At 35.5% G+C, this 22,761-nt stretch overlaps 2 protein-coding genes and 1 non-coding gene across 3 annotated transcripts; all 3 read right to left on the bottom strand.

Moving 5' to 3' along the window:
• Positions 1 to 6,166: 6,166 nt before the first annotated feature.
• On the bottom strand, positions 6,167 to 8,856 carry LOC120111999 (L10-interacting MYB domain-containing protein-like). Its single transcript, XM_088714301.2, has 2 exons — positions 7,275 to 8,856; positions 6,167 to 7,187 (listed from the first exon to the last, which is right to left on the bottom strand). Exons 1-2 carry the CDS (start codon positions 7,632 to 7,634, stop codon positions 6,555 to 6,557), a joined length of 993 nt encoding a protein of 330 aa, XP_088570427.1. The 5' UTR covers positions 7,635 to 8,856; the 3' UTR covers positions 6,167 to 6,554.
• Positions 8,857 to 12,350: 3,494 nt separating this feature from the next.
• LOC103718972 (zinc finger CCCH domain-containing protein 2-like) lies at positions 12,351 to 12,930 on the bottom strand. The gene is made up of 2 exons (XM_088714555.1): positions 12,881 to 12,930; positions 12,351 to 12,792 (listed from the first exon to the last, which is right to left on the bottom strand). Exons 1-2 carry the CDS (start codon positions 12,928 to 12,930, stop codon positions 12,351 to 12,353), a joined length of 492 nt encoding a protein of 163 aa, XP_088570681.1.
• A 6,012-nt stretch (positions 12,931 to 18,942) lies between these two features.
• LOC120112668 (small nucleolar RNA R71) lies at positions 18,943 to 19,049 on the bottom strand. The gene has a single exon (XR_005514243.2). It is a non-coding gene; the product is annotated as a small nucleolar RNA R71 (small nucleolar RNA).
• Between the last annotated feature and the right edge of the window lie 3,712 nt (positions 19,050 to 22,761).

Genomic DNA, 22,761 nt, shown 5'->3' with positions numbered 1-22,761 from the left:
ATGCAGGAATTCGAGTCTATTGCGGATTTCTTTTCGAGGCTGTTGGCTATAGTGAACCAAATGAAGAAGTAGGAGAAAGATTGGAGGATGTCCAGGTCATTGAGAAAATTCTTCGCTCGTTGTATTCGAAATTCGATTATATCGTCGTAGCCATCGAGGAGTCCAGAGATTTGGAGACTATGATGGTTGATCAACTTATGGGTTCGTTACAAGCCCATGAAGAGATAGTAAACAAGAAGAAAGAGGAGACGAATGAGCAAGTTCTAACCACTAGGCTCTTAGTGAAGGAGAAGGAAGGGGAGCGTGAGAAAAATCAATGAGGAAGAGGATGTGGACGTGGACAAGGTCGAGGGAGAGGAGGAAGAGGAAGAGGAAGAGGTGGCTAAGGCAATCAAAACTCCAACAATGAAGAAAGGGAGCATTCCTCAAGAGGATGTGATAGAGGAAACTACACAAGGCAAAATGATAAGTCCAAAGTTTGGTGTTACAATTGCCAAAAGAATGGGCATTATGCTCGGAAGTGTTGGAGTTCTCCTAGCAATATTGAAGAGAAGACTAATTATGTAGAGAATGGACGAGCCAACTCCAGCAGATAGCAAGTCGACCCAAGAACAGTCTCAAAGAATAGATAGAAAGTCAAAGAATTTATCGCATTGGCGAGTTAACCCATAAAATACATGCTCGACTCTAGTCTAAAGAGTGATGTTGGAAGTAAATTGAATCTTCCTAAAATTTGATTCACTGGAAAGCACATAAAGGAAGGAGTCGACCCCTAATTGGACATACAAAAAAGACAGAGCTAGAAAAATCATCGCTTTGGCTTGTCGACCCATAGGAATCATGAGTTGACTCCAGTCAAACAAGATTAGACCCTAGAAACATACAAGTCGACCTCTGAAACACCATAGTAAAAAAATAAAAAACAGTAGAACTTAATCTGTTGAATAGTCCACCCAAGAAAGCAATGAGTTGACCCAAGATATCTGACGAGTCAACCCCTGAACTGAAAGAGCCGACTCCACAATGTCTATAGTAAAAAGACAGAGCGCAACAAAAGCTACAACAACTACGAGATGACTCCTGAAGATCACCAGTCGACTTCTAAAAATCTTAAGTCGACCCTAGGAAATGGTGAGTCAACCCCTCTGCGTCTGACAATAGTAATATCTACTTTTTCTATGAGTCACAATAGTTGTTTTTCATTTCACAATGGCTCTTTACCTGTCTAATGATTGGAAGAGTGTTCCAACCATCTCCAAAAGTATAAATGCATAGGAACAGCAAAGAAAAAGAAGAGCCTAAGCACTACAAAAAAAAATCTACAAGAACAAGAAAGAGAAAGAAAAAGAAGAGAGCTTCAAAGAATAAATCATTCAAGAACATTTATAGAGAGTTGAATGATCACATCTTCTACAACTGAAAGTTGGTGAAGTGCATTCAAAGATCATTCCATGCCAACCAACAGAGTCCATCTCCATTTTTTATTTTGAATTTATTGTCCTGGAGTTGTATTCATTGCTTCAGTACTTACTTTTTTCTATTCTTTATTGTAACAAGTTTTAGAGATTGAAATTTGGAGAAAAGTCCATCCAAATCTTAAATTGGATTGAAAAAGTTTTGGTTGATTTTCTAAAAAAATCAATTAAGTTGATTGGGAGCCCGAGTAAAGCAATCAGTCTAGATTTTAGTTGATTTTCTAAAAAAATTAACTAGATTGATTGTGAACCCATAAGAAACAATCAGTTGAAGGTTTTGATTGATTGCCCGAAAAAATCAATTGGGTTTGGTCGTGAATCCGAAAAATAACTATGCTATAATTTGGGTTATAGATTTAGTAAAATTTCTAAGAAGAAAGTCTTGGAGATTATAGGTGCAGAGTTAGCATCAAACCACTATAATTTTTTTATATTGATGTTGATTATTTTACTTGTATTTATCTTTAACATATTTTCTTATTAGTTTGCTACTAAAGTATATCTTGTTCTGTCAAGTTTTATACCTCTATATTTAGTAAAAGTTTTCGAAAAATCCAATTCACACTCTCTTGGACTGCATAGATGGCAACAATGCGAGCATTTAATGGTTGGCTGCCTCTCTACTCACACCGATCAATGCTTCCTAGCCATTCACCCAATAGGAGATGGACATTCTTGGACTCTTTCTATCTAACTGAGTAAAAGAAATTCCTAATAGTGGCCATCAACTACTTCACTAAGTGGGTCGAGGCGGAACCATTGTCCTAGATCGTCGATAGCAATGCCTGAGACTTCATTCGAAAGTTGATCATCTACTACTTCGGGCTTCATCGGGCCACCATCACCGACAACTATAGGCAGTTTGACAATACCCACTTTAGGGAGTTCTATGTCGATATTCATATAGATCATCAGCCCACCTTGGCCGGACATCCCCAGGCCAATAAGGAAGCCAAGGTGACCAACAAAACCATTCTGCAAGGCTTGAAGACACGGTTAGATCAAGCAAAGGCAGTTTGGGTAAATGAGCTTCATAGTATCCTCTTGGAGATGGGCCTATCCTCTCATCGGATCGCCTCCTTTAATGTGTAGAGGAATCCGGAAGGCCTTCGAGCTAACCTCAACTTGCTGGAAGGAATAAGGAAGTCGGAAGGGTTTCAAAAGAACGGTTAGAACCAACGGGCCGTAAGAAAAGGAGTCGAAATCAGAAAAGTTAAATGAGCGAGGAAGCCAAGTGAGAGGGAGTCGGAAAATTGGGAAGGAGGCTTCGATGGAATAGCAGTCAGAAAATTGGGAAGGGGCTTCGGCAGAAGAATAGAAGCCAAAAACTCAGAAAAAAAGTATTTGGGGGGAAAATAGAAAACAAAGGGCATTTTCGTCCTCAGAGATGCGTGGTTAAGGCCCTGTTTGGGGGAGCTGTTGGCAGTAGAGCTGTTGGAAGTAGAGCTGTCTGAAGTAGAGCTGTTATAAAAAGCTGTTTGCTGTTTGGTAACTACATTCGTAAAGTGCTGTGGTACTTTGTTTTGTGTTTGGTAAACAAACTGAGAAAGTACTTTTGTATGACAAAATTACCATAAAGGACATTGCATAGTATTATACAACAGAACATAATAAAACATAACATAAATTAATACATAAATATACGATATAGTATAATATTATTGTAATATAAAATAATGTTATGTTAATATAGCATAATAGTAATATAATTATTAGAGTAAATTAATATTTGGTAATATAACATAATATTAAATTATTTAACATAACATATTAATGTATTATGATATAATGTAATATATATTATATTTATAGTATAATACAATAATAAAAGTATAAAATATTATAATTATTAGTATAAATTAATTTCTCATAATATAATATAATATTAAATTATTTAAAATAACATATTAATGTATTATAATGTAATGTAAGATAATATAATATAATATTTATAGTATAATACAATAATAAAGGTATAAAATATTATAATTATTAGTATTAATTAATTTTCCATAATATAACATAATATTAAATTATTTAAAATAATATATTAATGTATTATAATGTAATGTAATATAATATAATATTTATAGTATAATACAATAATAAAGGTATAAAATATTATAATTATTAGTATAAATTAATTTCTCATAATATAACATAATATTAAATTATTTAAAATAACATATTAATGTATTATAATGTAATGTAATATAATATAATATAATATTTATAGTATAATACAATAATAAAGGTATAAAATATTATAATTATTAGTATTAATTAATTTTCCATAATATAACATAATATTAAATTATTTAAAATAACATATTAATGTATTATAATGTAATGTAATATAATATAATATTTATAGTATAATACAATAATAAAGGTATAAAATATTATAATTATTAGTATAAATTAATTTTTCATAATATAACATAATATTAAATTATTTAAAATAACATATTAATGTATTATAATGTAATGTAATATAATATAATATTTATAGTATAATACAATAATAAAGGTATAAAATATTATAATTATTAGTATAAATTAATTTTTCATAATATAACATAATATTAAATTATTTAAAATAACATATTAATGTATTATAATGTAATATAATATAATATAATATTTATAGTATAATACAATAATAAAGGTATAAAATATTATAATTATTAGTATAAATTAATTTTTCATAATATAACATAATATTAAATTATTTAACATAACATATTAATGTATTATGATATAACGTATTATAATATTATATTTATAGTATAATACAATAATAAAGGTATAAAATATTATAATTATTAGTATAAATTAATTTTTCATAATATAACATAATATTAAATTATTTAAAATAACATATTAATGTATTATAATGTAATATAATATAATATAATATTTATAGTATAATACAATAATAAAGGTATAAAATATTATAATTATTAGTATAAATTAATTTTTCATAATATAACATAATATTAAATTATTTAACATAACATATTAATGTATTATGATATAACGTATTATAATATTATATTTATAGTAGGTGATAACGTATTATGGTATCTCTCTAATAATTTTTCTAGTTAGGTGATAAAATTGATTAAATTATTACTAGATGTTTAGACGAGAATCACATAGATGAAAAATTATTTAGCATATTCTACGTGCATACTTTAATAAGGCTTGGAATATACTTCATATAGCCTGCACACAGTTTAGCCTTTCTAACACACAATTAAGGATTGGACACAATTAATCTAGCATGGTATACATATATCTTAGCACATAGTTAATCAAGGATTGCACATAGTTAATATCCATCCTCTCTAACTTTACCTTGTTCATACTTTTTTACATTGTTGACGTAGTAGCAACAAAAATACAACGAACATTCATATTTGGTCAAATACAAAATAAAACAACATGTGGAATTGCACTGCACTCAGAAGTCAACGAGCTATAAGTTGAGAAGCAATATGATCACGCAGAATATCCATCTCACGGTTACCCAATATTTGGCTTTGCTCTGCACTCAGTTCTTCCTGTGGTTCATTAATCTCTAAACAATCAGAAGGGAGTAGATCCTCATTATCATCATAAGGCTGAAACTCCAAATCTTTGATTGCATGATTTCTAATAAAATTATGAATAGCCATGGAAGCCACCACAATTTGGACTTGTTTATGATAAGAAAAGTTGGGCATGGTACTCAACATTCTCCATCTACTTTTCCAGCATCCGAATGTCCTCTCAATAGTGCATCTCAGGGAGGAATGTGCATGATTAAAGATTTCATGCATACCCTTTGGTTGACTTCCACGTCGAAAATCTGGTAAATGATACCTCTCCCCTTTGTAAGGCCCCATATATCCCAACATGTGAGGATATCCTGCATCCACCAAATAATATTTACCTGCATATATATATATATATGAGTTAGTATTTTAATATATTTAATGAAAGTTAAAAAAGTATACTTGCGATCATAATACATTTAATTAATATGCATACGTCTATATTATAATATATTTAATTAAAATGCATACCTCTAGGTGGGTGTGGAAATTGGAGCTCTTTTCTGTGTATAGCATCTAAAAAAATACGAGTATCATGAGCAGTACCTTCCCATCCAGCACAAACAAAAGTGAAACGCATATCAAAATCACAACAAGCCATAACATTTTGTGTAGGAATCCCTTTTCGGCCAATATATGGTACTTGTTTGGATGGAGAAATTTTCACTGGTATATGGGTGCCATCAATTGCTCCAATGCAGTCCTTAAAATAAGGCCACCAACAATGATCATCGCGGATTTTACTTGGAATATTTTTGAACTCTTTATCCAGCGGGCTAATAATATCCTTGGACATCCTTAAAACAGCATTTAAAACATGGGTGAAATATCTACTAACTGTTTCTCCGGAATGTTGAAATCTTTCTTGAACCATCCTATTCCCAAACCCATGTCCTAGAATCATCAAAAACATAGACACCAGCTCCTCAACAGGAATATATCTAGAAGCCTTTAAACCATATTTGATTTTCAATTCCATGCACAGATTAAAAAATACATGTTTTTCCATTCGAAATTGTTGTTGGCATCTATATGGATTGCCATGTAAAATTTCTGATACAAACTTGTATCCGGTTTGATAAGAGGTCCTACAAGGCTCCTTTTCAATATATTTTGTGTAATATTCAGTAACCATACCAACAGTTGCAGTTAGTAGAATATTATAATTATCATCATCAACTATCTCATCTTCACTGGAATAATTCTCCTCAGAACTATTGTCAATGCTGCCCATACCTGTAGAAAACATATTATGCAAAAAATAAAACATCTGTAGCAAATAAAACAAATGATATATAAACATATAATGCAAATACATATAATATCACAAAATCATAACATCTATAATATCCATAAAATCAATAGCATCCACGATACATTATCCAAGAGATACCACAAATACATATAGTCCATCATCATTCTATAATAGAAGTTCATAATTAAAACTACAAAACATATTGCCATGATAGTACGTCAACAACTACTTATGTAAGTTTGACATTCGCTTGAGCCATTCAATTCGAAGATTGGTATCTCGGAGTGCCATAAACATCTCTCGATGTTCTCTTTTAAGGAGCACCTCAGCAGCAATCAAAAGCAGTTCAGGTTGTGCTACCATCTCAGGCATCATATGCACTACGTCCATCACCTCATCGATACTACGTCCAGGTTTATCAATCATCTTGGATGGCACTGTACTTTTCTTCTCCACTGCATCAATAAGACGACTCAATTGCTGAGATAGTTGTGCAGCACCCCCAACCTTCTTGCATTTCTTATCATGCAAAGTAGAGCTAACTCTTTTCTTTCCTCTCTCTTGGATAGCATCAGATGCAAGAGTAAGGTTAACATTAAAATTATCAGTGGGAACATCATCAATTTTATATGCAATCATATGATGGTCCTCATCTGAGTCACCTAAGCCCTCAAATGTATCATTATTAACCCCATCCAACCTCTCATATACTTCAATTGTGTCCTCAACATCCTCCTGCACCAGTAAAGCTGGTGCCCAGGCCCCCTCCCCAGTGGCACTAGTACCTCTAAATAACCTATCCAATTTTATGGCATGTTGTAGACCACGTTCTCGAAACTTAGCTGCATCAGGAATCTCCTGCAAGTTAACAATATATAGTTGTCAATAGTAGTTTATAGGTTAGTATAAAAAATCTTACAAATATTAAACTAGTGGCACGTGTACCTGCAATTTTTTTTCCCACCATGCATCTGGTGCATCTATTGTATTTCTAACAGGATCCCATCCAAGTCCTGTTTCCTTTCCCACCAATTTCATCCAAATGCTCCAATTTGCTTTCAGGTTATCCCACTTATTTTTAAATTTTTTGTAGTCATATTGATTTCCAGTCTTCTCATTGAATTTCTTAATTATATTGGCCCACCCTAACCTATTGAAATGTGTTCCTGGGCGATTACCAGCTTCAACTTCACCAATACATATATCGATAAACTCCTCTATCAATTTTTCATTCCAAATGGCCTTCCTCTTCTTCTCATCTTGGGTTGATGGACCAGCAAGGGTATGTTGGCTCTTCTTAGACATTTGTTCTTCTTACAATGCAACAACAAAGACATGAAACATTTTGTCAATCATAAGTCATGATTTCATCCATATGAATAAAACACCTTGTAAAGCATATTAGAAAAACAATGAGATATTAGACAAGGCATGCAATAAGAGGCAATTATTTGATAGAACTATAAGCATTTTCACCAGCTTGCACAGTTCTTAAATGGATCTCAGGCTTTACTGGTTTCGTCTATGTTCTTGACCATTTTTAGGCTAGTCTTAGAAGACCCATGTACTCTTTATTGTATACTTTCTCTGTATTTGGTCAAGCTAGTCTTCTTAATAGAACTCTATGTCTAATGAATGTCAATTATTTGATAGAATCAAGGATTTGATGGATGGCTATTATGATACTAAATAAAGAAATTGCCATTACCATGTATAAACTTACTCTTCCCATTCCTAACTAGGTAGCAGCATTTTTGCCATGATCTCAGGAAAAATTTGCCTACGTACCATGATCTCCTTTCTTTTTAAATTTCAACTTCCAGATCTTGTAGGACTCTCTTTCTATTGGAAATAAGATCAGATTAATAGGAACATTTATTACCTTATTTATCTCCAGTATCTCGATTTTATATTGTAAATCCATTAGCACCTACAGGTTCTTTCCTTTTAGCTCTCAGAACATGCTCATATGATTCTGTAATAAATATGAAAATTGATTATTTCTAAAGGAATAAAAGTAATAGCGCACCGAGATTTCTCTTAAAAAAATTGTGAGATTGTTTGGAAATTCCCAATGCTCGGATCATGAAGACTAAAGTTTGAATCATGTAATGGTTACGTTGTATGCACATTATTTGTCAGATTAATAAGGTCCAGGGGGCATGTCTCGTAATTACGATCGAGATGAATGAGAGGGATGGCATCAGTAAACTATTTCACTAAATTAGAAAACCTGTGCCTAACTGCACTATAAACCTGTGCCTAACTGCACTTTGTTGCTTGCACTAACTACGCTCAGGCCAAAACATATTACATTGTCAAGTTCCCAATATTAGCCAAATACGATGTTGAGTACCCAATATCTTCTTGGCAATATTGGAAGTATTAGTAACAATAGTATGCACCACTAAAATGACAATAAGGTGTAAGATCTTTTAATTAAAACATGCTTCAATATTCATCAAATGTCCATTCTTGGAATCACTAGCAGTGAATTTTGTTGAAGAATGACAATGTAAGTAGTAATTTGGACTTTAAGTCAAAAGTATAAGCATAAAATTTTTTTTGGCTAATTAAGAATAAAAGGAGTATTCTTACTTCTTAAAGCTTCAAAGTGCAATGGAGATTGCAAATTTCTGAGCCACTAGGTGATAGTACCTGACAGAAAATGATCCAATCATAAGTTAGAAGGCAACAATAATATTACCAAACTCCATTAAAATTCTAAATACAAATCTATCTTTCTCTCTGTAACAGAGAGAGGAAAAACTTGGTCCACCCGAAGAGAGAGGAAAAATTTGGTCCACCCGAACCACAGAGGGAATCTCTCTCTCTGTAACAGAGATTTCTCTCTCTGTTCTCTCTCTCTCTCCCTCTGTAACAGAGAGGGAAAAGAGCTCGCCGTCCACTAGAACTCCCTCCCTGCAACAGAGAGAGGATCTCGCGGTCCACCGTGGACCGCGAGATCATTAAGCGTACAGAGAGAGGATCTCTCTCTGTTACAGAGAGATCCTCTCTCTCTGTAACAGAGAGAGATCCTCTCTCTCTGTAAGGGGAGGCACCGTGGACCGTGGTGGTGCGGTCCACGGTGTCGCGGCTTGAGCATGGACTGAGGATCTCTCTATAACAGAGAGAGATCCTCCCTCTGTAACATGCGATCATGGTCACCCGTGGACCGCGAGAGAGGAGGCATCGTGGACCGCAATGCTGCGGTCCACGGTGTCGCGGCTACAGCCTGGACCGCGATGCCGTGGTCCAGTGATGGTTCTTCGTGGTCCATGCTCGAGGAGGACGGGCCGCGAGGTTGATGATTAAAAAAAAAAAAAAACAACACATTGATTTTGGAAGGTGCAGAGAAGGATTAAATTTTTTTTATTCTAAAATGTTGTTCAAGGGATGCATACAAAAATTGAAAAAAAAAATACCTTCTCTTACGGAAAGAACTATGACGGCTAGGGTTCTTGGCTCAACCAGATTTTTTAGGTTTATAAAGGGGCAAGCTATGTAATTATTAGATTTTAATGGGGGCATTTTTGTCAAAAATAGAGCTTTCCGAAAAAGCTGAAACAGCTTCCTCCCAAAAGCTCCAAATTGGAGCTTCTGCCAAAAAGCTGTTTCCAGCTTCCCGCAAAAGCTGAAACAGCTTTTTGAAAATTTTACCAAACACACTTTTTTCCCCAAAAGTACTTTTGGAGGGCCAGAAAGTGCTTTTTGGCTCTTCAAAAGCTTTTCCAAATAGGGTCTAAATATCAAATTGCCTTTGACTGGTTGTTACAAAACCAGTCCACGGATAGGGTGGCAATTAATTTTTCTTTTCTTTTTTTCTCTGTCGTTCCGCGTGAGATTAGCTGGCCTCATCAATGACTCAATATCTGAAGTCTCCCCCGAGACTGTCTGAAGTACGTGCTGTCTTTCCGACACATTTCCAACCACGCTCGATGTCGTCACCGCTGCTTACTACGCTCGCCAGGACCCAGACGCCCTCGTGTTCGTGCTCTCGTCCAGTGTGCATCTGATACTCCTATTTGGATGCCTCCAAAATTAAATAGCCTGGAAGCGGCTATCTTGGCGCACGTGACCGTCCTCAACCCCACTTTTGGCTAGCGAGCGGCGGGGATGATGCCATTTGCTCCGAAGGCAGCCGTCTGGGCAATGGTTGGCCTTGTTGCCATTGCTGGGTTCTACAGTCTCTTCAGTTACAATGATGGGAATGGTAATGGTATTCATAATCATGACAGTCAAAACAGCGGATTTGACCGGGCAAGAACTTAAAAAAAAAACCATGAAAATATACGTCATATATAAAACTTCAAAACAAAATCTATGAGATATTAGTAGTTGATGGCATTATTATCATCATCTCTATGATTGCTGAAAGCATTGAAAACTTATAAGAAAAAGAAACTTCAAAAGTTGAGAATATCGAAATTACAACGTATTATAAATTATTAATCCCAAACAAAAGTATACATGATAATTGTATAAAATATACAAATAGATGTACTTATTTATCTAAGGCGGGACAAACTTCTGCAGTAAGAATGTAATCTGGTTATGCTAAATCCTATAGCATGCATCTCTGTCTCATAATTCTGCATTAAAGATTGTATCACTTTTTAATAGCTCTAGCTCATGTCCATAATCTCTATCTCCAGCCTACGAATGTCTACAGTGCTATCACTCTATCTAGCATAGTGAATGTATCTACATACTACAAACAACTGAGTACGGATGATTCAAAAGGATCTCCTAACTCGATGTGGACTTTGGTCATTACGGGTAGGGCTGGACAAAGTCTAGAAGCAAGATCTAGCATATCAAAAAGCCAAGTCGCAAGCCAAACTTTCAGAGGCCATAACTTCGACATGCGATGTTCGATTGAAATAATTTTTTTTAAAAAAATTGATACGTTTTAGAGATATACAACATGACATCATGCTCTTCAAGGGATGGCTCCTTTAGCGATCATATCCAAATTTTTATCATTTGGGCTTGTAAAAGGTTGGTCAAACTAAAAGTTTCCTTCTCTAGTAAGACTTTAATTGGACATATCTTCCAATCCGAAGTAAAAATCAAGCAAAGCGATAGAAGGCAAGGTAGAAGTCGAGTTTCACTTTCTGAAGAATTTTAGCTTTTCAAGTTTATTTCAACTAGCTATTCTATTTTAGGAAAAAGAGTTCTATTAGAACTAGAAACAAAAATTCGATCCAAGTTGTGCAAGGACAGACCTCACTATTATAAATAGAGGCAATGTGCCTTAATTTTAGATCATCAATAATAAAAAAAAACGTAAGTCTTACTTTCATAATTCTTCCTTTTTTTAAATTTATTTTGAGAAATTCGAGTTGAGTGGGTTGAGAAAATTCTTCATTCTCCCTGATCGGATCAAAAGGTGACTCCAACACTATAAGCTCTCACTCGACCATAATGCTCTGGTCCCATCAATTTGGTGAACATGAGGACAACTCCTTAACATGCGCCATAATAAGGGATGTAACTCTCCTATATTTAAGAAAAGTTCACATATTAATAATAGAATAAAACTATAAATCATTACACAAATCCATTATCAATACATACGACTAAATCTCTCGACTCTTTTCAGATAAAGCTGTCATCTCAATGGGTACACTATAGAAAAAAGAAGCATTGCCGACTCTATATTGCCGACACTAAATAGAAGTGTCGGTAATTTTTTTTCAGCGAAAAAGCTTGCCGATGCCTCTAAAAAGCGTCGGCAAATAATGGGCTCCGCCGATGCTTTAGTTAGCGCCGCCGGACGCCGCCCAATACCGGCGCTTCTAACCATCGAAGGGGTTAATCACCTCCCACCTCTCACATCCGGCGATGGTCTCTCACATAGTTTGTGTTTAAAAAGCAAAATAGGTAAGCTGCTCCGAGGTGTGGGCGAAGAAGCAGATGCGGCGATGGCGGGCAGTGCCAACCTTGCATGGTTGGGTCCGGTAGCGTGATGGATGGAGCCAGCACTCGAACCCCAGGGGCGAACTCGTAGGCATCGTCTCACTTGCAGTTGCCCTTCCGAAAGTCCGGGCAGGCAGTGCCAGAGTAAGGGTACTTCCGGGGGTCCCTCCGATGAGCTTTCTCACCCGGGTGGGCGTAGGGGCACTTCATCCAATCATGGGAACGCCCCCTCGCGCATCGCCGAACTTTAAACTCGTACATCCGAAACTTGTCATACGAATAGGCATCCACCAGCGCGTCCGCCAGATCCGACTCGTCGGAATCCTCCCCTGCCGAGTAAGCCTCGTTGCAGGGGAGGTAGCACTGCAGCGCGGCCAGCGCCACCTCGCCTAGCGCGTAAGGGGACCAGTGCCCACTGTAATCGGTGACCCTGCTCACGGGGAGGATGTACGCGACGCCCACTGTCGGATCGTCGAAGGGGGTCCGAGAGAACCTGGGCCCTTCTCCCTGTCTGGGAGGATTCTTGGAGTCTAGAAGGTTCCTGGAGCATCCAAGAGAACTTGAGTTTCGGCCAGAGAGAAAAAGGAGCCGACGATGCTGAAAAGTGTTATTAGAATCCAACCGGCTACTTAACATTAATTTTCCTTAAACTTGGGCCAGATATGCTTAAAAGCGTCATCGGACGCCTAACCACCCCTTACTGCCTCTATAAAATGCCAAGGCGATGGAACCCTAGCAGCAGTCAGAGAGAGAGAGAGAGAGAGAGAGAGGAGAAGGGGGACGTCAAGTAGATGGGTCAGATCGTAGTTCGATGGTAGGTAGAAGTTCTTCTGTGTTACTTTTTTTTGGTTTTTTTACTGGTTCTTTTGTGGTTCTTCTATATTCTCTCCATATTTTTGGAAATGGAAGAAGGCGCTCAGGAGCGTACTGAAGAAAGAAAATGGAGTCAAGGTGTTCTCTTCACGACAATGAAGGGAAAATGGAAGAAGAGATTAGGAGTTGAGGAGCAGACTGAAGAAGGCGGAGCGGACTGAAGAAGAGATTAGGGATTTCGAAATCCTTTTTGTAATTTGTTATTTGTTATTTGTTGAAGAGCGGAACACGGAGGTTGGAGTTAGGTTGGGGTTGGGGTTGGGGTTAGGAGATTACTCTTTACAATTTCTAGGGTTATTTTTATTGGAAAATTTTTGGGGTTATTTCCATTGTAAAAGCTAATTTGATAGAAGGAAAACAAACATCAGTGTTTTTCTTGTGTTATTTATTTTTTAATTTTGTTCTTTTTTTTAATTTGCTGGGGTATCTATCTTGTACTATTAGAAGAAGAATTATTATGAACCAGTAATGGAGAATATCCAGGGTTTTTTTTCCAAAAAATTAATTAGGCTTTTTATTTTGTTTTTGAAATAACTCTAAGTATTGTCGACGCTTCTAAGCATCGGCCTATCTTTGGTTTTCGCTGACACTTAATAGCATCGGCAAACTCCAAAATAGGCCAACGCTTTCTAGTATCGGCATAGCTTCCATTTTTATCGACGCTTTCAAAAAGCGTCAGAAGAAAAAAAATTTACTCCCACCTACCCGACACTTTTGCGACACTTTTGAGAGCGTCGATGCAAAAATTACCAACGCTTATAAGCATCGGTATAGGCTCTAAAAAACGTCGGAAAAAGATTATTTTTTTTGTAGTGGTATGAGTCATCGTGTAGAATCCACCTCATCAAGCTCCCTCCTATGCTCTTCTATCTAAAAAGAAAGTATATGTTGCATGATACATGGTCGATAATACAAGATATATAATATAAGATATATAATTCATGATACACATTACATGATACCTGAAACATGGTACATGATACATGATATATGGAACTAACTTGTGGGTGTGGTCCATGATAAATGATACATGGAAATGCGCTTATATCAATTATAGTATTGATATAAGCACCTTCCATGCAATAATAACCAGGTAGTTAACATAAAAGTCCTATAATTTTTAGGGGTTTTGTGTTGTTGCATACTTTGCACTCAATAGGCATGATATAAAAGTCTAAACTTGTGTTGTTTTCTTTAGAGGCAATAATAGCCATATACTAAGCACATCATTCTTCCCCAAATTCACTCTTCAGAAGTACCCTATAATGAAGCAAATGCAAGATATTATGAAGCATAGTATCCCAAAAGATTGAAATAAGTAAATTAAATTTGTGTCAAATTTTGTATGTTAACAAAGCAAATGCAAGATACTATCCCAAATAATCAGATAATTAAATATAAGGGTTTTTTTTGCGTGAATACCATTCTAAATATCGGATTTTGTATGAATACTCTTCCAACATTGATATTTGCATATATACTCTCGTAAAACACTTGTTTTGCTATTCTACCCTTTTTATCCTTATTTTTACTCATGTACCCACACTATCTAACACCATTAAAAAATTAACGGTTTCCATATATACCCTTTCCATCTACTTCTTTTTATCCTTAATAGGTAGACATGCAAAAAAATATTTATAAGGGTATACAAGCAAATAGCAACTTTACAAGGATATTTATGTAATTTTGTAAATTTAGAAGGGAATATATGCAAAAAAGAATCCTAGTAGATGGAAAGAATTTTGACATTAATTAATATAACAGCCTTCAAAATCCTGTATTTATTAGTTAATATGATAGCCTTCAGAATTTTGCATTTATTAATTATTGTTGTAGTCATTAGAGTCATGCATTTATGCTTCTACATAAGTAAGATGAATTCATACATCATAAATTAACATAAGTCTCAAGATCTAAAGTGCTGCTCCTATATTGATAGTTTTAAAATAGTCAAAGAAAGATTAAGAACTCTGGCGGAAACATGTACTCTGTTTGCAAGGTGACATATTCACAAAGAAGGGGATGTCGATGCTCTAGGGAAGGTGGAAAAGAGCTCGTTATTCATTTATTTTCTTTCTCTAGAAGCTTTAGTTCATTCACATCAGCCGTGTATATTGTATGGGTTTAAGATAGTTATGGATGGGACTTAGGATTTGGCATTTGTGCTCTATCGGTGCATTTAGTTATTGATAGTTTTTCTTTGGTTCTATATTTTATATATTTCAACAACCTAGAGGAAGCCTTGTTAGAAGATTTTGTTAAGTTATTATTGCATCTCTTCACAAGTGGAACATATGTCTTCCACATAATGGTTCTCTCCTTTATGCGCTGTCGGGTGAGACCTCAACTATCAAAGAAAGCCAGAAACTAGAGCACACTATTGAATTCAAGTATAAAGCCATGTTGGAATTATAAAGCAAGTATATATTTCATTATATTTTTTATATCATATTATTATGATATGCAAGTGAAAACGACATTGTGCAGAGATCATCAAATATAAAGCCGCATTGGAATGCAAGCATAACAAGCATAACATAAGGTGGAGAAGTAAATATTTCTGGTAAAGAAAAATTTATTCATATTTCTGGAATCAAGAAAGATTATCTCATTGCATGATGTTCGTCTTGATCATTGTAGAACAAACTACATTTTTAGAGAAAATAAAAAGATTCATATCCAACATAATCTTCACTCCTCCAGCAAAACATGCGATCAAATCTGTAATTAGCAAAAACATTAAAAAAAATTATGTAAGAGAATTAACTCTATATCAACCAATAAATTATGTTTGGTAATAATACTAAAAGTAATCCAAATAACTTAAAAACAAATAAGGTGCAAAATTGGGATACGTTTATCCAATCATATACCAATTAAGATTGTGGGTAGGCATTATCTTCTCCAACTAAAGTTTCCATTCTTTTAGCTTGCTTGCGGGATCGTCCTTTGTTTTTTTTTTTTCTCTTGGTGCTACAAACACTGCATGTGTGCCTCTTATAATTGACACTCTTCCTCTTAAACCATTTTTCTTAGGCCTGCAATATTTCAAAGATAAGCAAGTGATAAAGGACAAACATCATTAAGTTAGAGTAGTGCTATATGCTACCTCCTAAGCTTCTTCGGTGCAGAAGATGTGGATATTCAAGCTTGAGATTCCTCCACTACTGAATTTTTATAGGTCTTTGCATGATGACCAAGCTCACTACAATGCTTACATTTGTAGTTCTTCTTCGATTTATTCTCATCTGTACCTCTAATTCTCTTCTTTTTTGGCCTTCCAATAGGTCTTAGACTGAGCTTAGGAGACAATACTTTGTATCCAATATTAACTTTTATCCATTGGGCCTTGTCAGGTAATGGTCCAATTTCTAATGTATAGGCAATCTTATACTTTGTAACGTGAAATACTTCGAGCTATAATTTGCCAAATTTACACCTCTCATACTATAAATGAAAGCTGCAGCATGCACATAAGAAATGCTTGACACCTCCCATAGATGACAAGAGCAGCTTTGTTCATTAGAATTACTTCATGTCTTCCATTAGTCTCAATTACTTCTATTCTGTAATCACTGGTTCTATAAACTTTTTAAGCACCTAGCTTAAGGCTAATATCTCTTACATACTTCATAACTGATGTGGGAATTTATTTCACATATTTTCTTAGTCTTAATTGTTTTGTTTTAGAGTGTTTTGTATGTTCTTAGCTCATTTGTCTAGAATTTAGGTGTCTTTTACATTTATTTAATTCTTGAAAATTTTTGGTATTTTGCATGTGTTTAATTATTGAATTCGGTTGAAATTAGGCTGGTCTAGTCAACCCAGAATACTGTTCAGTTTTTGAGTTCTAACTAGAGCTACAGACCTCCGTTTTATATGTTGTTTAGCTTGCTGAAAAGATAAGACATAGACCTAAAACTTTTATGAAGATCAAAAACCCAAGTTCTGCCGTTTTGAAGTCCAAAACTTAGCCAAAATGGAGAAGTCTGAATCTGTCCAGAATTTTACTGCGGCCCAAACCCTGTTTCAGTTTTCAGCTTGTATCTGGAGTTATATAAGTCAGAATAATACAAACCCAGGTGCGTTGGAAAGCTGAGAACGAGATCTAAAACTTTTGTGAAGGGTCCAACTCCAACGTATATCGTTTTGGTGCTCTAAATCTAGCTGAGAGTGGAGTCTAAAAATCAGCCTAGAATTCCGGATTTCAGCTAGCAGATAGGGAGGAAATCTATTTTAAAATTCAAAAAAAGGAAATTCCGAGAAGAAGAGGGGGGCCAGCCTATACGAAGAGGAGGACAAGCAGATTAAAAAAAAAATGCAGAGAATCTGAAATTCCGAGAGGAGGAAAAGCTAGAAATTCCGAGAGGAAGTAAAAGCTGGAATTCTGGGAGAAAGAACGTAATGGAGGATTTTTGCAAATACAGAGTTCTTTTTCTTTCTCTTATATATATATTTTTTTATTTTTTTATTTGCTGAATTGTTATTAAGAATGTTGAATGCGAATTTATGTTTGAGAAATAATTGGATTGATTTATTAGTTATGATTTGCTAGTTTTCTTATCCTAGGGCTAGGACGTAGTCATTGAATTTTTGATATGAATTGAGTATGGTTGTATTGAATATCTTTTGTTAATTGCAATTTGATGATTTCGGTTTTCATTCTTGCAATTTACTGGCCATGAATTGCATGCTTAAGATGTTGAATGAAGTAACGAAAGTTGAAGTTCAATATTAGTTGGTAAATTTATTAAACATTGGTGGTGTAGTTTAGAAATAAATACACACCCTTATGACCTACAATCAAGAATTTCACAGATCATAATGAATTTATATTAATTTCTATGATCACGAAAGTAGACATAGGATTAATATAGGTATAGGTGTTATGCCTTGAAAGAGGATATCATATAAAAAAAAGGGCTTCGGTCATTGTAATTAGCAGAATATTAATAATCAGATTTAAATTCATTGAAGGAATTCAATTGATGAAATCCAAGCCCTAGGAACCTTTCATATTTGATTTTTCAGGTCAAGAAATTGCAGTCAGTCACATCAATTTGTGGTCGTCTAAATAATATAGAAAATTTATAAATTGGTACTTGAATCGCCTCCTTATGGAAACGATACTCTTTTTGCCCTATTCTACTTGTCATGACCCATGCACTTGTGGTAAAGTTTAGGGACTATCAAGTTTTTGGCGCCATTGCCGGGGAGGATTATTTTTTAATATCAATACAAATAATTTTTTGTATTAATTTAGACTGTTTTATTCTTTTTGTTAATTTATGTTTTCTGTATTTAGTGTATGCCACGAAACTGTGAGCTAATTGAGCCTTTTGATCCAGAAATTGAAAGAACCCTACGAGCATTAAGGAAACAACAAAGATTAGACCTAAAGCAAAAACAAGCAGTAGCCATGGCAGACAATAACCAAGATAACCAGAATAAAAGGTTGTTGAGTGACTATGCCGTGTCGAATGTCAATGGTGCTCAACCCAGTATTGTGAGACCTACAGTCAATGCTAATAATTTTGAGATTAAGCCTGGTCTCATTCAGATGGTGCAGCAGGAGCAGTTTGGTGGAGGACCTGCTGAGGATCCACATGCACACCTTGCCAATTTCTTGGAGATTTGTGATACAATCAAGATGAATGGAGTTAGTGATGATGCTATTCGACTCCAACTTTTTCCATTTTCTCTAAAGGATAAAGCCAAGGCCTGGTTGAATTCCAAAGCGCCTAACTCTTTCACCACCTGGAATGCCTTGTCACAAGCTTTTTTAAGTAAGTATTTTTTCCCAGGTAAGACCGCCAAACTTAGAAATGATATTACCAGTTTTGTTCAGTTTGATGGTGAATCTTTGTATGAAATCTGGGAGAGGTTTAAGGATTTGCAGAGGAAGTGTCCACATCATGGTCTTTCTGACTGGCTGATTGTACAGACTTTCTATAATAGATTAACACATTCAGTCAGAATTACCATAGATGCAGCTGCAGGAGGTACTTTAATGAGTAAGTCAACAAAAGAGGCATATGAGTTGTTAGAAGAAATGGCCTCTAACAATTATCAGTGGTCTAATGAAAGAGGTATGCCTAAGAAAGTTTCAGGTATGTATGATGTAGATGGCATAAACATGTTGAATGCCAAGGTTGATTCTCTGGTAAAAATGTTCGGTAAGCTGGGTAATGTGAATTCGGTTTCTAGTCCTGTATTGAGTTGTGATTGCTGTGGAGGAGCTCACATGAGTTCTGATTGTATGCAGGTTCAATTTGTGTTTAATTATAACAGGCAGCAGCAGCAGAACAACCTTTATTCCAACACATACAATGCAGGCTGGAAGAATCATCCCAACTTTTCATGGAAAGATCAAGGTAACCAAGGTAGCAGTTCTAGACCTCTCCATCCTCCTGGTTTCCAACCAAGACCATCCCAACCAGAAAATAAGCAGTCTTAGGAGATAGCTATTGAGAAGTTAGCCAATGCCAGTTCAGAGAGATTTGAGAGATTGGAAGCAAAGGTTGACCAGTTGGCGAGTTCCAATAGAAATGTGGACAGGATAATTGGGGCAGTTAGCCAATTCCATCAATTCTCGTGGACAGGGTAATTTGCCTAGTGAGACAGAGGTCAATCTGAAGGAGCATTACAAGGCAGTTACATTGAGAAGTGGTAAGCAACTTGGTCAGGTAAGTGGTGAGACTATAGTTGGTGATGAAGTAGACTATGAAGAGGTGAGCAAGAAGGTCAGTGAAGAAGTTGAGGACCTAGCCAAGACACCATCCCCACTACCACCAGTTGAACCTTATGTTCCTCCCATTCCTTTTCCTCAAAGGCTTAAGCAGAATAAAATTGATCAACAGTTTGAGAAATTTTTGAAAGTGTTTAGGCAGCTTCACATTAATATTCCTTTTGCAGACGCCTTAGCACAAATTTCTGCATATACAAAATTTTTAAAGGAGATCATGTCTAAGAAGAGGTGGAAGATTTCGAGACCATTGCCTTGACGGAGGAATGCAGTGCCATTATCCAGAATAAGCTTCCACCAAAGCTAAGAGATCCAGGGAGTTTTTCTATTCCTGGTACTATAGGTGATGTTGATTTTTCTAGAGCTTTGTGTGATTTAGTTGCTAGTGTTTCACTAATGCCTTTATCTGTGTCTAGAAAGCTTTGATTGAAGGAGTTGAAGCCTACTACTGTCTCTTTGCAGCTAGCTGATTGATCGGTCAAATATCCTTTGGGTGTTCTTGAGAATGTGCCGATCAAGGTAAAGAAGTTTATCATTCCAATTGATTTTATTGTTTTGGAGATGGAAGAAGACACCAAGATCCCTATCATTTTAGGCCGGCCCTTTCTAGCCACAGCTGGAGCTATCATAGATGTTAAGAATGGTAGGTTGACTTTGAAGGTTGGTGAAGAAGAGGTAGAGTTTAATTTATTTGAAGCTACTAAATATCCTTCTTTTACTGATCATGTTTTTCGAGTTGATGTTGTAGATGAGTCGACCAGAGAGGTTTTTAGGGCTGAAAATACTAAAGAACCTCTTGAGACTTGTTTAGTGAGTGCAGGGACAAGTAAAAATGATAATCTAGAGGTTGCATCAGAAATAGGAATGAAATAAAATCAGCTACAACAATCATTGTTGTTCTTCTAACGCTTACAATAATGTTTTCTTTTTGTTCAATTTAATAGGAGAAAAACAGTAGACATCAACGAGAGGGAAGAGAGGCCAAGATGACATTGAAATACCTTTCTTTAAGATGAACACTACTTGGAGTCTAGCGATTGATCCTCGGACTAGCTTCCGCAGCCAAGATATAAATAGAGAGGAGAGATTTAGAAGATGAATCAAGTCCACGACCAAATTTAGGAGATGAGAGATTTGAAAGCAGTGAGGAATATTGTTGTTTGAGAGAAACAGTGCATCGTGGGGAAAGAATCGCAATCAAGAAGGCGCAAGCGGGATCGCGATCTCTGCTATGGCAATCGTGATTCCTAGCAGGGAAAAAAGGTAATTTGAAGATTTTATTTTATTTTAATTAAAATAAATATGGTTTTTATTTACGGTGTTAGAAGAATCGTTACACTAGAGGCATTTGAGCAAAAATAGTATTTATGAGGGTATAGATATAAATATAAATTTTAAGAGGGTATTCATGCAAATTTAAATTTTTAGAAGAGTATTCATGCAAAAAATCCTAAATATAATTAGTCAAATTCTGTATGTTAAAAAATTTGTTAACCCTGCTACTAAGATTTCCAGTATTATGAACCAATAACACAAATAAAAGGAATAATTGATGTGGTTGGAATTATGTTGCTTGCTGGAGATGATTTCCAGCAGTCTTGTGGCGCCCTAGATAGAGCAGGAACAAGAACAGGTATTGATTCAAAGTTTACTTTTGAGACAGTTGTGAGACAGAAAGATGATCTAATAGCTGAGATTGCAACTAGTCAAAAAGGCTGAGTCTGCCATAGTGGGAGGTCTGGAATTCCTCCGACGCTTTCAGCATTGATGTATTTGGCAAGTATCAATGACTATCTGTTATTTCATCTTCCTTAGGAGCTCGATGCAGCAATTTTGGAATTGGCTCAAATATTTTGCAGGTAACGCCTTTCCAAATATTTAGATTGTTTCTGATGAATATCGTACTACTGTTTCTATCTAGACTATGTTTCTTCTAGCTTAACAATTATAGTTTCTGGCAGAGGCATCATCCTGGTGGCCTTTCATCATTGTTATGTTGTGTCTTCAATTGATATGGAATTAAGACTAAAACATACATAGGCATAACAACTTTAAGAGTACAAGACATTATAGTAGCTTATATTTAACTGGTGTAGTTTGTATGTTTAAAAGTTAGGTTGGAGCTGATTCACTACTGTTCCTTGTCGTTCCACAGCCAGAGAAGTAATCCAGCACAATCAAAGAGCAGCTGGCAGCTATAGCACCAGCATTAGAACAGTTAGGCAAGCAGAAAGACGAGAGGATGAAGGAGCTTGTGGATGTCCAGTCGCAAATTCAGCAAATATGTGGTGAAATATTTGCTGGCAATTTAAAAATTGGAGAGCAGGTGGGGACACCCACAGTCGATGAAGATGATTTGTCCTGGAAAAAGTTAGATGAGTACCACACTAAACTCCAAGAACTTAAAAAAAAAAAAAAGGGCCTTGTTTTGTTTTTTATTTTTTTCTTTAGAAGTTTGTCATGCTAACTTATCTTGTTAAAATCAGAAAATATGTTCTAACATCTGCAAAGCTCTTGATTTTATGCACAAAGTTCTAAGGAAAAGGGATATGCACAAAGTTTTAAGGAAAAGGGATACTTATTTGCAGAGTGATAGGCGCGCGGAACAAAGTTCTTGATTTTATATGTATGTACACGCATACACGCATACACCCCTGCAAAACCTACACAGCATGTTTTTTGTGGGTTTAAATTGGAATTGATACAGCACATTGCAAGGATTCAGTCATATTAATTACTTTCAGTATTTGATTGCTGCTATTGAGAGACTAACCTGCTATAGTGAGATACTAGCAATGTACCCTCGCTGCGCTGCAATCTTTAATACATTTCAAGAAAAATACAGAGAAACGTTTAGCTACTAGGCAATGTAAAAAATCAATAAACACG

Source organism: Phoenix dactylifera, chromosome 18 (assembly GCF_051530095.1).
Source record: "Phoenix dactylifera cultivar Ajwa chromosome 18, Ajwa_hap1_PhDact_Kaust_v1.1, whole genome shotgun sequence".
NCBI lineage: Eukaryota > Viridiplantae > Streptophyta > Magnoliopsida > Arecales > Arecaceae > Phoenix > Phoenix dactylifera.
The sequence above is the reverse complement of the archived record's forward strand: the minus strand, read 5'-3'. Positions and strand labels throughout refer to the sequence as shown.